General features: G+C 38.3%; 1 protein-coding gene across 2 annotated transcripts in view; it reads left to right on the top strand.

Annotated features, from left to right (window-relative positions):
• PTPN4 (protein tyrosine phosphatase non-receptor type 4) overlaps positions 1-14091 on the top strand; it is an 89323-nt gene that overhangs the window by 58739 nt on the left and 16493 nt on the right. Inside the window, exons 14-20 of one of the 2 annotated variants that reach the window (XM_083584858.1) lie at positions 39-173; positions 2470-2628; positions 4867-5032; positions 5958-6041; positions 6123-6179; positions 6827-6983; positions 11322-11488. In XM_083584858.1, coding sequence (XP_083440984.1) covers positions 39-173; positions 2470-2628; positions 4867-5032; positions 5958-6041; positions 6123-6179; positions 6827-6983; positions 11322-11488 — 925 coding nt within the window. The remainder of the gene's footprint in view (positions 1-38; positions 174-2469; positions 2629-4866; positions 5033-5957; positions 6042-6122; positions 6180-6826; positions 6984-11321; positions 11489-14091) is intronic. The other variant, XM_083584859.1, reaches the window with a different exon arrangement.

Below are 14091 nucleotides of genomic sequence, written 5' to 3'. Positions count from 1 at the left end.
CTTCCAGATACATATTGGTAATTTTTGTATTGTTTTAGATCCCCAAGTAAACCTCTGGCTCGCAGATTGATAAGCGGGATGGACTGGGAGGTTGTCAGCAGGAATTCAATGTCTGATGACAGGTTAGAAACTCAAAGTTTACCATCCCGCTCTCCACCTGGAACCCCTAATCAGTAAGTAAAATTGAATAGTCCCTGAGCCACTAGTTACCTCTTATTTTTATTTTATTAAGGAAGGGAAAGTACTTGAGATCCGTTTTTTTGGAGGGATGTGTGTTGAACCATAGTTAAGCATTTAAAAAGAATGTGTGTTGAACCATAGTTAAGCATTTAAAAAGAAATTGTGAAGCAACAAAGAGGCAGATTGACCAAAGTGTATGTTATAATAATCACATATAAAGAAAAACAAACAAACCTTAAATTAAATTATATTGAAGAAAAAGCAGTTATGAATTTCAGGATGTGCTCCAAGATTGAGCCCTGCACTGGTTCTACCTTCACCCAGACACTATTTTCATTGCATCAGAAAAACAGGCCTAGTTCTAAACCATAGTTTAAAGCTATTGAATGGCCTGATTGAGGCTTGAACTAGCATGCCTGTCTCTCCTTCTTCCTCATTGCCATGAGGAAGGGATTGGAAACATTCATTTCCACATCACAGACTATGGTTAGTTTAAGCTTTGTTTCTGATCCTTGCTAATTTCATAAACCGTATATCAAATGCACTGTAATTTGCATTTCGGATGTAACACAAATTGTTACTTGTTTAAATCGGGAGGTGGATTCTTGCTATCTCCTTCTTGTGGCTGTGCCGAAGGAGAGGGATGTGTGACCAGCCATTCACATAGCCCAACACTATGGTTTACGTCAGTCTGTGTTACTGTTGCAATGAAACCTCTAGCTCTCTACAACTTGAATGTGTGTGTAGGAAATCTAATGTGACCCAAATGAGAGGGAAGTCATGTTTCTGAGTTAAGTGCTGTGTGTGTGTACATATGACTTCTTTTATAAACAACTAAACCACAGTGGGGACCTTTCCACATAGGTGGAAAGTCAGATTGTGTCAAAAGAGGAAATAACATTTTTTCCTGATGTATATTGGCCTTTTGCCTCCATTTATATCTGGATTGCTGGGTTCCTACAGGAAGAGAAGGCAGGGTGCTGTATCCAATGCTAGTCCTGCTCAGAGTAGACCCATTGAAGTTGATTGACCTGAAGGTTTGAGCCAGGTAGCCCCACCCTGTTGCTGTTTCCAGGCAGACACCTATTTATTTGGAGGCTGCTGTGGGTTTAGAGGCAGCAGATAGCAATAATAGGACCATTGGTGGCTTGAAGGTGAATGCCAACTTTATCCTTGCTCCTGTTCCTGCACCTGGAGAACTGCTGCCTGTTGAGGAGTCAGGAATCTGAGCCAGTTAGCCCTGCCCTGGAGAGCAAGTGTAAGAACTTTGCTTTGGCTGTTGCTGTTTCTAAGGAGGAAGCTACTATGTAAGCAGTTGTTTGTGATGGGCAGCTCTGTCTATGGGGAGGACGCAAATGCAGCTCATGACTGTAGAAAGTGTGATTCATGGTGTGCCTGGGCTACTTCATATTTCAATTTTTTCTGGTTTATTTTATTATACTTTTGTATTTGTATTTGCTGTAGTTTTATTCTGTGTTCTTTAGTACTAATCTGTTCAGTGTTTTGGGGGCCTTGACGAAAAAGTGGTATAGAAATAAACTGATGATAACTAACTTGGGTACATGAATTTCAATAGGTCTATTCTATATAGGACTAGCACTGGATTCAACCCAACGAATTTTTATTAGAAGCCTTTATGTTGATCTTTGTGAACTTCTTAATAGACAAATATAAAAAGTTTTAAAAAACTGTACAGTTATACCTACTACACACTAAAGTTGACTTGTTGGAGCAACAGTGGTAATAGTCAGGATTTGTGATGGTCGCTTATTTGTTGATGCATATTTTTTTCTTTCTTCCATGGAAATCTATAATCGGTGTAATATATTTCTATGGTGCTTTAATTCATGCATTTAGGATTACAGGCAGTGGCTTTGATCCAAACCTGGCCTTCATGGAATGGAAGGATTCTTTCTGTCTACAGAAAGCTTTAGATCCTCTAGTGGGGGGTTATGCTGACAAAATGGGGGGAGCAAGTGCTGCCAATTTTTTTCATCCCCTGCAGCCTCCCTCCCAGCCCTTGGGATCAGAATTTTGGAGGACACACAGGGCTTTACCCTGGGGGAATGGGTAAAAATCACCACTTTCCTCATCTCCCTTCTACCAGTGATAATGTCTTCTAAACAAGTTTGATTTGGGAGGTGTTCCTGCCAGGGGTACTGTGTCCAAGACAGAAGAAATTAGAGGAATAGATAAGTTTTAGAAGCATTTTTTTAAAAAAGCATAAATCATCTAAGTCTTGACAAGCATACCTGCAATTATTGAACAAAGTGTTCTTTTCCTGATTAGTCGCAACTCTGCATTTACTCAAGAGGGAAACCGTTTACGGCCATCTTCAGTTGGGCATCTAGTAGACCATGTGGTTCATCCTTCGCCAAGTGAGGTTTTTGCAAATCACCGATCTCCTTCTTCCACCCAAGCCAACAGTATCATTCTGGAATCATCACCGTAAGCATAGTTTTTATAATGCTTTATTTTATAGCAGAACAACAAAAAAAGGTTTTTAAAGGCTACACCTAAAAATAATCTACATTTTGTGTTTTTAATGTATTTTATGTTTTGATGTTAGCTGCCCTGAGCCCGGTCCTGGCTGGGGAGGGCAGGGTATAAATAAATTATTATTATTATTATTATTATTATTATTATTATTATTTGGTTGACAGCCCCATTCTTTAGTGATTGCTTTGCAAATGAAAACTGATGTAGCACAATTGTAGCATTTTTAAGAGAAGCATAATATAAATAAACAACATGTTGACAAAGACTTGGCTACAAATCGGGAGTTGCTTGTTCATAGTTCACCTAGGCTGTCAGGTGGCCTTAGGCAAGCAATTCTCTGAGCTGCAGTGCACACACGCTCACCTGCTGCCATTAGTACATATTACACCATTAGTAATATGGGAAGAATAATACTATTCTGACTTAAACTGGCATGCTGTAAGGATCTCAGTAATGTACATGAAACCTTGTGTTCCTTACACTATATACATGTTAAACATGCAGTGAGTAATACTTATTATTTTTTATAACTATTGTCCATCCTGATTCTTGACAGTATAGTTGGCCATAACCAGTGTCAGTTTGTTAGAAGTTTCTGCGTTCAGTTCCTGGCATCTCCAGTGGAAGGGAGTTTAATTCGGCCCTAGTTCACATTAAAAATCATATGCCCTATGTGTACAAATAGTTGTGTGGCCATTCCAAATGATTTTTGTCAATTGAAAGGTATGTGTAGTATCTGTAATTTTTTATTCATGAAAGTGGCAGTAGGGGAAAAAACACATGCATAGCAAGCAATCCAAATGTGTTTTTAAGAATCCTTTTTCTCTCTCTCTGTCAAATATGAAACTGTTATTTTACACAGCAGTTTATATATATTTAACACAAACAGAGCTTATTAGAGTAGGGGTTTTTCCTTTTTTATTTGATTATGCAAATTGCTGGATGCAGTAATACAGAGGGCTGCTTTGACTGCAAAATAGTCTGCTTTCACATCTATTGTCTAAGCATTCATAAGGAAATTCAAAGCTGACTGGGCAAATATAAAGCAGGCAAGGTTTTGCCCAAAGCTTCATCCCTAGTTCTCACAATTCATTATGGTAACACATTACAGTATATTACACTCACAACCACTGTGTTACTTTACCTAGTTTCAATGGTAGCTTATTACTTCACATAGTCTGTTTATAAACAAATGCATAGTTCCTTTATTTCATTTTTAAAAAAGAAATAACTTTATTGTGACTTTAGTCATGCACATTGTGTTATAACAAAAGTGGGTACTGATCAGGAGTTGGACAGACCACAGATGAAGCTAGGACTTTCTGAGGTAACACTGACTTGTTTTGCGTGAATGAGAACCATTAGTCATTTATCAAATTAATTTTGTATGTTTGTGGATTTCACTGTCCCAATGGTGATTAATGCTGATTTCAAATGTTTGACAGTGATTCAATGACAGCTGCAGTTACTATTAATTTTTATTCAAAATACAAAGTAATAATATAGCAAATCTGTCACATTTGCAAAAGTTCTGTAGAAATTTCCAGTATGGATAAGTACCCAATTAAATTCATGTACTGTAAATTGATTATCCACTTGAATAAGTCACTGACCAGTGCACATGGGTTTAAGCAACATCAGGTGTTCAAACATGCAATAAATATGGGCTTCCTGCTTCCACATCATGATTGAGGACCTCCTCCTTTCTTATCTGTAAAATTTGTGCCAGCTAGTAAGTGGGAGAGTTGAAATTTTAGAATGAAATCCCTTATATGGGACTGCTCTGTGTTTTTAAGAGGCTGAATGCCACAAATGATTGAGATCTCCTTTGTTGTCCTTAATTTGTCATCTAAGATTTAATTTGGAGGCCTTGTGAATTAAATACTTAAGGGAGAGGTGCATAACATTCTTTTTGAAATGATCCTATATATTAATAGCAAATTCATTCTCTCAGATGTGAACCTTGCCAAAAGACAACTCTCCTGTCAAAGAGTAATAGCAGGCTTGGGAAAACCCCAACTTTTGCAGAAGTACAAAAAAAAAAAAATTAGTCGGGGAACCATAATTGAGGTTGCAAGCCAATGATGTCCAACGCACCAAAATTCCAAAGTCTTTTTAGTGATAGTTTCTCTTTATTTAGCATGCAGTTTGGAGTTTTAATGAGATTTCTTTTCATTTTGTTTGTAGATCTCAAGAGACCGCTGTAGATGGGCAACCCCCTGCACTGCCACCTAAACAATCTAAAAAGAATAGTTGGAACCAAATTCATTATTCACTTTCTCAGCAAGAATTGGATAACCATATCAATGAAACATATGATGATGATTCTTCTTCATCGCCTGAAAAATCTACAGTAAGAAGCTACTTTAAATTTGTTTGTCTAGTTTGAGTCAATATTCTTTGTGGAGGGAGGGGGGAAATTAATCAGTATCAGCAGGTCTGATGGAAGTAGATTCAACTAGAGTGAATTAATAACATATAAATAATGGTCCTCAGGTTCCCTACCCCAGTCCATCATGCTCTTGGTGAAATGGAACGTGAGTCCGAAAAACCACTTTTAATGTAACTCTTATTTCTAATAGGGCTAAAAGTATAGACACAATGGAAAGCAAATCCTGTGTAACATTTTCATGGTGTAGCTCTGGGATGTTTTATAGCATGTATTAATTTGGAATGGTATTTATTTATTTGATCTATTTATTTTCCATCTGAAAAACCTTTTTAGGCAGTATAATAGTTATGAGATGTCTTTGCAAAATATTTGCATAAATCATATTCCCAAACTGTATCTTTATAGTACACAATATAATTCCCTTATTTGCACATACCACATACCCTTTCAGTGAGCCACGCAACTTTCATTATACTTATGCAAACCAAGATGGTAGGTACTTGGAGCACACTTCCTGGTAATGAATGCACTGCTGGTACTTTGGTCATTTTTGCATCAAACAAGTCAGTAGTAAAACCATTAACTTTCAAGAAAATTCCAACAATGTCTCAAGGAAATTGAAACTTGAAGATATCTTCTTATATGAATACTGGTTTTCAAGTAAATGTGTTTTAGGATTAGCTATAAATTTCTAGTCTGTCTGTCCCCCCTCCCCGGCCCGCTGTAACACCTTTCTTTTCTTTCAGTCTTAAACAGTTATGTGCTCATTGTTAATGAGAGACATTAACTAGCTATGCAATAGATGATGAATTATGGATCGCTTGGGGTTTCAGTAGTGCCTAAAGAAATTCAGGTATAGAGAATAACGCTATGTTTTCATTTACAGCCCAATGGTGGGATTCCCCATGACAATCTCGTTCTGATCAGAATGAGACCAGATGAAAATGGAAGATTTGGTTTCAATGTAAAGGTATGAAGACCTACCCTTTTAATATATCTTTGAATACAGCTCGAGCTGTACGTTCTTTAATTATTGCCCTTTCCTTTAAAGGGTGGATATGATCAGAAGATGCCTGTCATAGTGTCCAGAGTGGCTCCAGGAACACCTGTAAGTTGTCAGAGAAAGTATGCAGTGATGTCTACTTAGATATATTATTTCAGAGTGCTTTTTATTTACTTTGCTTATCCCCTGGCTGTATGTAGCAATCTAATGTTTGAAACATGCCACTATCATAAATAGTCTTAGAAAAGGACTCTAATAGAGAATCTCCAGTGCCTTAATATAGAAGAATTCATGATTTGCTGTAGTATATATCTGATCAAAGATAATTTTCCTATCCTTCACTTTTCTCCTACACTATATCATGTAGAGGTTGAAAAATCCTGTTTGTGTGTGTCGTGCTCTTCTTCCCAAAAAGTGTATATTGGCATATTTAAAGCTTGGTTTAAATTGAAAAATGAGATCTTTTAATTCGCAGAGATAATAATTGTTTATAGGATAAAAAAATTGGAAAATTTAACTTTATCTTACCAATGACAAAATGGTTGCGCTGCCAGAATTCGGGTTAAACCCAGGTTCATAAATTATTTATCAGGTCCGAGTCTTTATTTTTTCATATATTCAGACCCTAGTGATTAAATCTTCAGATCAGAACCACCACAGTATCTTGATACTGAGTTCTTCGTTTCTTAAAAACAAGACAGCAAGCCCTATTTGTAATATCCACTGCATTAAACACTTGTTTCATGTTGCAGGCAGATGTTTGTGTTCCTCGTTTGAATGAAGGAGATCAGGTTGTACTGATCAATGGCAGGGATATATCAGAACATACCCATGATCAAGTTGTTATGTTTATTAAAGCTAGCTGTGAGCGGCACTCAGGGGAGCTTGTGCTCCTAGTTCGACCCAATGGTGAGTAATTATATCAGTGGAAAGCATGCTTCCTTTTTCCTGTTTTACCATGTTCTTTTCAGGGCGTTTGTTGCGTCTCCTACTATCCTTATATTGGCTATGCATTTTCTACAACTGTGTAGAATACCATAGAGAGGGTCGTGTTAAAGGAAAGCAGTCAAAGCATCTTTTGGCATCTTTTAACAAACATTGTATGACACAAGCTTTTGTGGACTCAAGCCCACTTCATCAGATGCATGAAGTGCAATCTTAGTTAACATGTACGTTAAGAAGAAGATTGTAAGGTGAGCATTGAGTGGTAATGAGATTTTAAAATGCAGTCAGTGATAAAATACAAAGTTTCCCTGTACTAACAACAAGAATCCAGTAATTATTTCCTCACTTCCAGGTGTGCCATACATTTCATTGCTTCCCTTCCCCAATGCCCTTATCACTCTTGTTAGGTATAACAGGGGTACACAAGTGACATAGCCTCATATACCATATGGAATTTCATTGGCTGACCTTAAATTCCAGTATTACGAAAGAGGAAGTAATATTTTTCTGTCTGCTTTCTCTGTGCTGTTCAGGGTGTTATACGTGTCTTGTCATGTATTTTGTTACTCACCTTTTTCCTAAGCTAAGAAAGCCAAACATTTTAGCTTTTCCTCATAGGGAAATTGTTTCAACATCACTGATCAGTTGAGTTCCCTTTTCTGTTTCTTTTCTTACTCAGATAATTAGTTTTTATTTTAATTGGATGGCCAGAACACAAAATTTCAAATTCAAGCACACCATGGATTTAGGATACTAGTGGACTTATTTTCATTCTTTCTTAATTTCTTTCCTTTGCCAATTTATTTCAGTCATCATTTTCTCGTTAGTCACTACTAATTCAGACTCCACCTGTGTATATGAAACTAGTGTTTCTCCTGACCTCCCCCCTTGTTTATCTTTCTACTCTTAACTTACATTGAATCTGATTTGCTATTTTGTTGCCTATTTAACTACTCTGTAGAGATTCTACTGGAGTAACCCCACCTGGGTTTTCAGCAGCACTAATACCTTGGTGTCATTTTCGTACTTGGCCATCCTGTCTTCAAATCACTTTTCAGGGAACCCCCATTTCCCTCTACAGTGATACCTCGGTTTACCAACTTAATCTGTTCTGGAAGTCCGTTCTTAAACCAAAACCATTCTTAAACTGAGGTGCGCTTTCCCTAATGAGGCCTCCCACCGTCGGTGCCCTTCCACCATTCGGATTCCATTCTTAGACCAAGGTAAATTTCTCAAACTGGGACACTACTTCCGGTTTTGCAGAGTTCGTAAACCGAATTGTTCATAAACAGGACTGTTCTTAAGCCGAGGTACCACTATATTGTGAAAATTCCTGAATTTTGCTTGTAGCTCTTCAACCAGTTAGATTCCTAAGAGGAATTGTCCTCGTATCCTACGACATAGTCGTTTACTCAGGGCCCTTTGGTGAGCAACTTAAAAAAACAACTGTTTGGAGGTCCAAATATATAATGTCTGCCAGTCTAATATTTGTTTGATACACTCAGAACATCTTGAAAAGCTTGGTGTAGTAAGAGAAGTCTTTTGTAGTTGTCAGAGGTATTCTCAATTAGCAACCTTAGTTCTGTATGTCTTAATCATGTGAACTCTTAACAATGTTGTCCACCAATTTATGTGGGACAGATTAAACTAGTGAACCTGTAATTTCCTGGGTTTCAGATTTCTGGCGTAGTTACTGATTTTAGTGAGTAGCATATTTTCCCCATTCAGGTTCTAGAGAACCCTTGAATTCTTGTCACCCACACTCAGAGACAGGTTGGTTTTTAAGTATTCAGTTATCACCTAGAGTCACCTTGTATTTGACTTAGTTCTTCAAATTCCGTCCCCTACCAAAAAAAAAAAATCATTTGGGTGTGTCTGTCTTAACTTATTCACAGTGAAGAACAGCATAAAGTTCATTTAGCGTCTCTGCAGTTTTTCTGTTCTCTCCATAATAAATCATTTCACACATTGTCATCTAATGGTCTGACTTCCTCTCTTGCTCATTTCCTGCTTCTGATGTATTTATAGAATTTTTTGCTGTAATGTTTTTATAGCAATATAATCTTCAACATATTTTTGCTTGTCTTATCAACTTGGAATTATTCTTAACAAAGTTTGTAGTCCTTAATTTTTCTATCGTGGGCAAAACTTTTTAAAGCATGCCTTTTTATATAGTATCTTGGTCTCTGTTCATTAACTCGTGTTCTAAAACTAGCAGTCCTAGGCACACTTCTTTGGGGGAACTGGTGTCATTTAACTTGGTGGGACTTACACTAACAAGGAAATGATGAATTGGATCTGGCTGTAGGTGTCACAGTTGTAGCTTTCTTACAAGCCTCTCCTGAGGGTTGGGAAACCTTGTTCTATGGAATGTGGTGCAAGAAAGTGAGGAAAAGCTCATGGAAGCTGCCAAAAATCAGACACTGAGGTGTGTTCTACATTTATGGAAGACGCCTCTGCCTGATTTTCAGGGATTTTCGCTGAACCTTAGAAGAGACTTTTTGGAGGGCTGCTTGGAAAGGATGAGGTGGAAAAGTAATCTTTCAGCTACTTCTGTGGGATGGTGCTCAGGCTCCAACACTATCTGTTTTTGCATGCTGTCAGTAAACATTTATCATGGAGGTATTTGCACAGGTCACTGTGCAAGTGGAACATAAGAACCATGTAGCAAAGAAATAGGATAAATAAAAGTTCTTAAGCAGAACAGTTGAAACTGGCATAAAAACCTTCATTTATTCATTTTTTAAAAAGATCATTTTTTTTTAGTTCACCTTTATTGCATCCTAGTCCCAGAAAATAAATTAAGTAGGTGTTTTGATTTAACTTGCCAAGCTGATGGGCTCTCTGTGTTGATTGTCATATTAGTTTAAATAAAAGACCTTGAAACTGAGAATTTAGTAGACAGCCATGATTTCCTCCTCCAATTTTTTTGCAGATTTATTTTAGTTACAAGCATTACTAATAAAATATGTTTGTATTTGGCAAATAATGTCTGGCATGTATGTATATAACACATGTTGTTTCCAGGCAAGAAAGGAATGCAGGGTGGTTGTTAAGTGATAACAGCATGCATTCTAGTAAAAAAAAGAAAAATGGCCTTTTCTACCCTTAATTAACAATCACACCACTGGATAATAAAATGTAAAGCCAAATGTTTTCCAGGTACAAAGGAGAAGGATACCAGAGTTTTTTTTATTGAATTAAATGTGTGGATTGATATTACATAAATTCAATCTAATACATTTGTATCAATAAACCTCTTGTTAAAATTCTAGTTAGCTTGGGGTTTTCTCTCTCTGGTGCAGGGTGTTTTGACAGGAGTTCCTTCGTCATGATGTGATTGCACAGTAGTGGGAGAAGAAAGCAACCACCTAGATCAGTTGCTTAGAATTTTTGCACTCAACACACCTCATCATGCAGAAAAGATCCATGCATGTGTGTTTCTTTAATGTGCTCTCCCTGGTCCTGAATGGGGGCAACTGTGCCCCTGAATGACCAGGTGTGCAGCCTTGGAGTCATTTTTTACTCTAAGCTGTCTATGGAGGCACAGGTCAATTCTGTGTCCAGGGCAGCTGTCTACCAGCTCCATCTGGCAAATACTGTCTGGCACTGGCATACTGGTGCATGCTCTGGTTATCTCCTGCTTGGACTAATGCAGTGCATACTACCTGGGGCTACCTTTGAAGGTGACTTGGAAACTACAACTAATCCAGAATGCGGCAGCTAGACTGGTGACTGGGAGTGGCTGCCAAGACTATATAACACTGGTCCTGAAAGACCTGCATTGGCCCCCAGTATGTTTCTGAGCACAATTCAAAGTGTTGCTGCTGATCTTTAAAGCCCCAAACTGTCTTGGCTCTGTATACCTGAAGGAGCATCTCCACTCTCATCATTTAGCCTGGACACTGAGATCTAGCTCCGAGGGTCTTCTGCTGGTTCCCTCACTGCAAGAATGTGAGGTTCCAGGGAACTAGGCAGAGGGCCTTCTCGGTAGCGGCACCCACCCTGTGGAACACCCTCCCATCAGGTGTCAAGGAAATGAACAACTATGTGACTTTTAGAAGACATCTGAAGGCAGCCCTGTATCAGGAAATTTTTTATGTCTGATGTTTTACAATTTTTTATATGTGCTGTAAGCCACCCAGAGTGACTGGGGAAACCCAGCCAGATGGGTGGGGTATGGATAATAAAATTATTATTATTAATTTATTAATATTAATGTAAATTAATGGATGAAGCAGCTGTCTGCTGTTTTGCATAGTTCTCTTCCTCAGTAATTATGCTACTTCTTGTTTATTGCAGCTGTTTATGATGTGGTAGAAGAAAAGCTGGAGAGTGAGCCAGACTTCCAGTACATCCCTGAGAAGTCCCCACTAGATGGTGCCCACCAGGATGATATTGCTCTGAGGGAATCGATGTTTCAACTGGCAGAGGGGCTTATCACGGGAACTGTCCTGGCTCAGTTTGATGTAAGTAATGTATTTCCTGGGGAGTGTGTGCTTCTTGGTTTGCTTTCCAGCTGAAAATCCTTTACTCTTGGGGCTAGGAGATAACCTATAGCTAGATCCACATTACTTTGATTAGGTCAAGCGGTATAATGGCAAACAGTTTGCATTCCTCCCTTGCCTCTTTTCTTCCTTCCCTCATAAACATTTGTGGGCTCCATTTAAAAATCAGTGTTATTATCTAATATCTGTTTTTTCTGAGTAAAGTTGAGCCTTTCTTAATAGCTATAGACAAACTCCTTCTTAGTGCTTCCTGGTCAGCTCTGTTTCCCTTCAGTATCATGGCCCAATGTGGGGTAAAACGCTCCTCAATTACTATTACGTACAGCTTCCATTTCTAAAATGTGTGTCGTGTTAACCATGTAGCCAGAGCTGTAATCCCAAACGCACTAGATAGCTTTTGGCAGTGATGCTCTATCTCAGTACTCATGAATAGACTGTTGGCATGGTCAGAGATGGCACTGACCATATGCTTGGAAGATGCAAATGGAGAGATCTGGTTCAAGTCTTTGCTTTAGACCAGGCTTCCTCAACCTTGGCCCTCCAGATGTTTTTGGCCTACAACTCATGATCCCTAGCTAGCAGGACCAGTGGTCAGGGATGATGGGAATTATAGTCTCAAAACATCTGGAGGGCCGAGGTTGAGGAAGCCTGCTTTAGACTAATGATTTTCTTTTGCTCAGGGACAGCTTTTTGTCAACATGATGCCCTCCAGAAGTTTTGGAGTACAACTCCTATTAATCCCAGCCAGCATTGCCATATTGTCCGAAAATCTGGAGAGCACCAGATTGGTGAAGGTTCCCATATGGAAATAACTAGTTAATTGACTCTCTTTGTAAACTATGCCAGGTTTTCAGTCTAATCTGTTGTGAATGAAATATTAAACATTTAGCATTACATAACACACGCCATTACATGATAGATTGAAATATGTACAAATGTAGGTCAAATTTTGGTCTGCCACTCATTTTTCTGTCTAATCTAAAATGTGTGAAAGAACAATAGTTCTTTCAGCAAAGATTACTAGAATGTTGTCAACATCAGTGAGCTTCATTTTCTGTAGATCTATTAAAATAATTGATTTAAGGAAATTACAGTGGTACCTCGGGTTACATACGCTTCAGGTTACAGACTCTGCTAACACAGAAATAGTACCTCGGGTTAAGAACTTTGCTTCAGGATGAGAACAGAAATTGTGTGGCGGCGGCGCAGCAGCAGCAGGAGGCCCCATTAGCTAAAGTGGTGCTTCAGGTTAAGAACCATTTCAGGTTAAGAATGGACCTCCAGAACGAATAAAGTACGTAACCAGAGGTACCACTATAATTTCATTTCAAGTATTCTTTCTTTTTTGCATCAACACATGCATATACCGATTAGGCACTACACTCTAATTTTATAAAGAAACAAAAATGAAAATAGTAGTTGTTGACTTTCGGTTTATTCCTAATTTTGCTGGTGAATTTTTTTCTTTTGTCGCTAAGTAAGTAGAGGAAGTGAATTGGGTGTATATTGCTTTTCTCCAGCTGCTGCCATTCTTTTGTTTCAGAAATATAACTGAGTATATAATTCCTTTAGCTTCAGAGCATATTGCTCATTTTGATTACTTTAGTAATGCATTTCTCTTCTCCCCTAGCCCTAAGGCATTAAGAGGAATAAACAATATGGTTTATGTTCTGCTTTATGCTGCATAGGGACTCAACTGTCTCTCATTCAGGCTTCTTCCTATGACTGTATAAACCCACAAAATAGGGTGTTACTTTCAATTTGTGTGTGGAATGGAAGAAAACATCTTTCATGCTTTTTTGAAGAATCTTGTACTGGGTGCTGTCACAGTTCTCGTGACTAGGTGGGCTATTATTTGGACAAAATATGCTATTTCTTATATTCATCTTTCAGCTTAGGGAACCATCACTTTTGTGGTCTCATTTGCATGGCATGATAAAGCAAACCATGGGTTATGGAGACACTGTAAGTGTGTGGCCTCCTGGAGAGGTGCTCACTGCCACTTTGCTGCTGTGCCACATAGAGTTAATCTAGGTTTGACTTAATATTTATTCATTTATTTGGCTCCCCAAAGCGGTTTACAAGCTAATAACATACATAAAGCAGTTATACAAAAACAATTTAAAATATTTATAAATGTTTTTTAAAAAACAGTTTAAAACAACAGCACTTACATAAAATCAATTCAAAGCTCAAAACAGCTCTGCCAACTGGGATATAGGTTTTAGAAGGTTTGTAAAAAGAGAAACATCTTTAGCGGGAACTTAAAAGACAATAAATGTAGCTAAGGGCATAGAATCATAAAATCAGAGAGTTGTAGAGTTGGAAGGGACCCCGAGGAGCATCTAGTCCAACCCCCTGCAATGCAGGAATATGCAGCTGTCCGATACAGGGACAGCTGCAACCTTGGCGTTATCAGCACCATGCTCTAACCAACTGAGCTATCCATCTGTGTGATACACAATGAGAATGAGTTCCAAAAGGAACTCACTAAAAGTCCAGTTTCAATATTGTGCAGAATGGACCCCCTGATAGGATACAGGATGCTGTCTCTTGCAGAATAC

This window comes from Podarcis filfolensis (assembly GCF_964270895.1).
Source record: "Podarcis filfolensis genome assembly, chromosome: 1".
Classification (NCBI taxonomy): Eukaryota; Metazoa; Chordata; class Lepidosauria; order Squamata; family Lacertidae; genus Podarcis; species Podarcis filfolensis.
The sequence above is the reverse complement of the archived record's forward strand: the minus strand, read 5'-3'. Positions and strand labels throughout refer to the sequence as shown.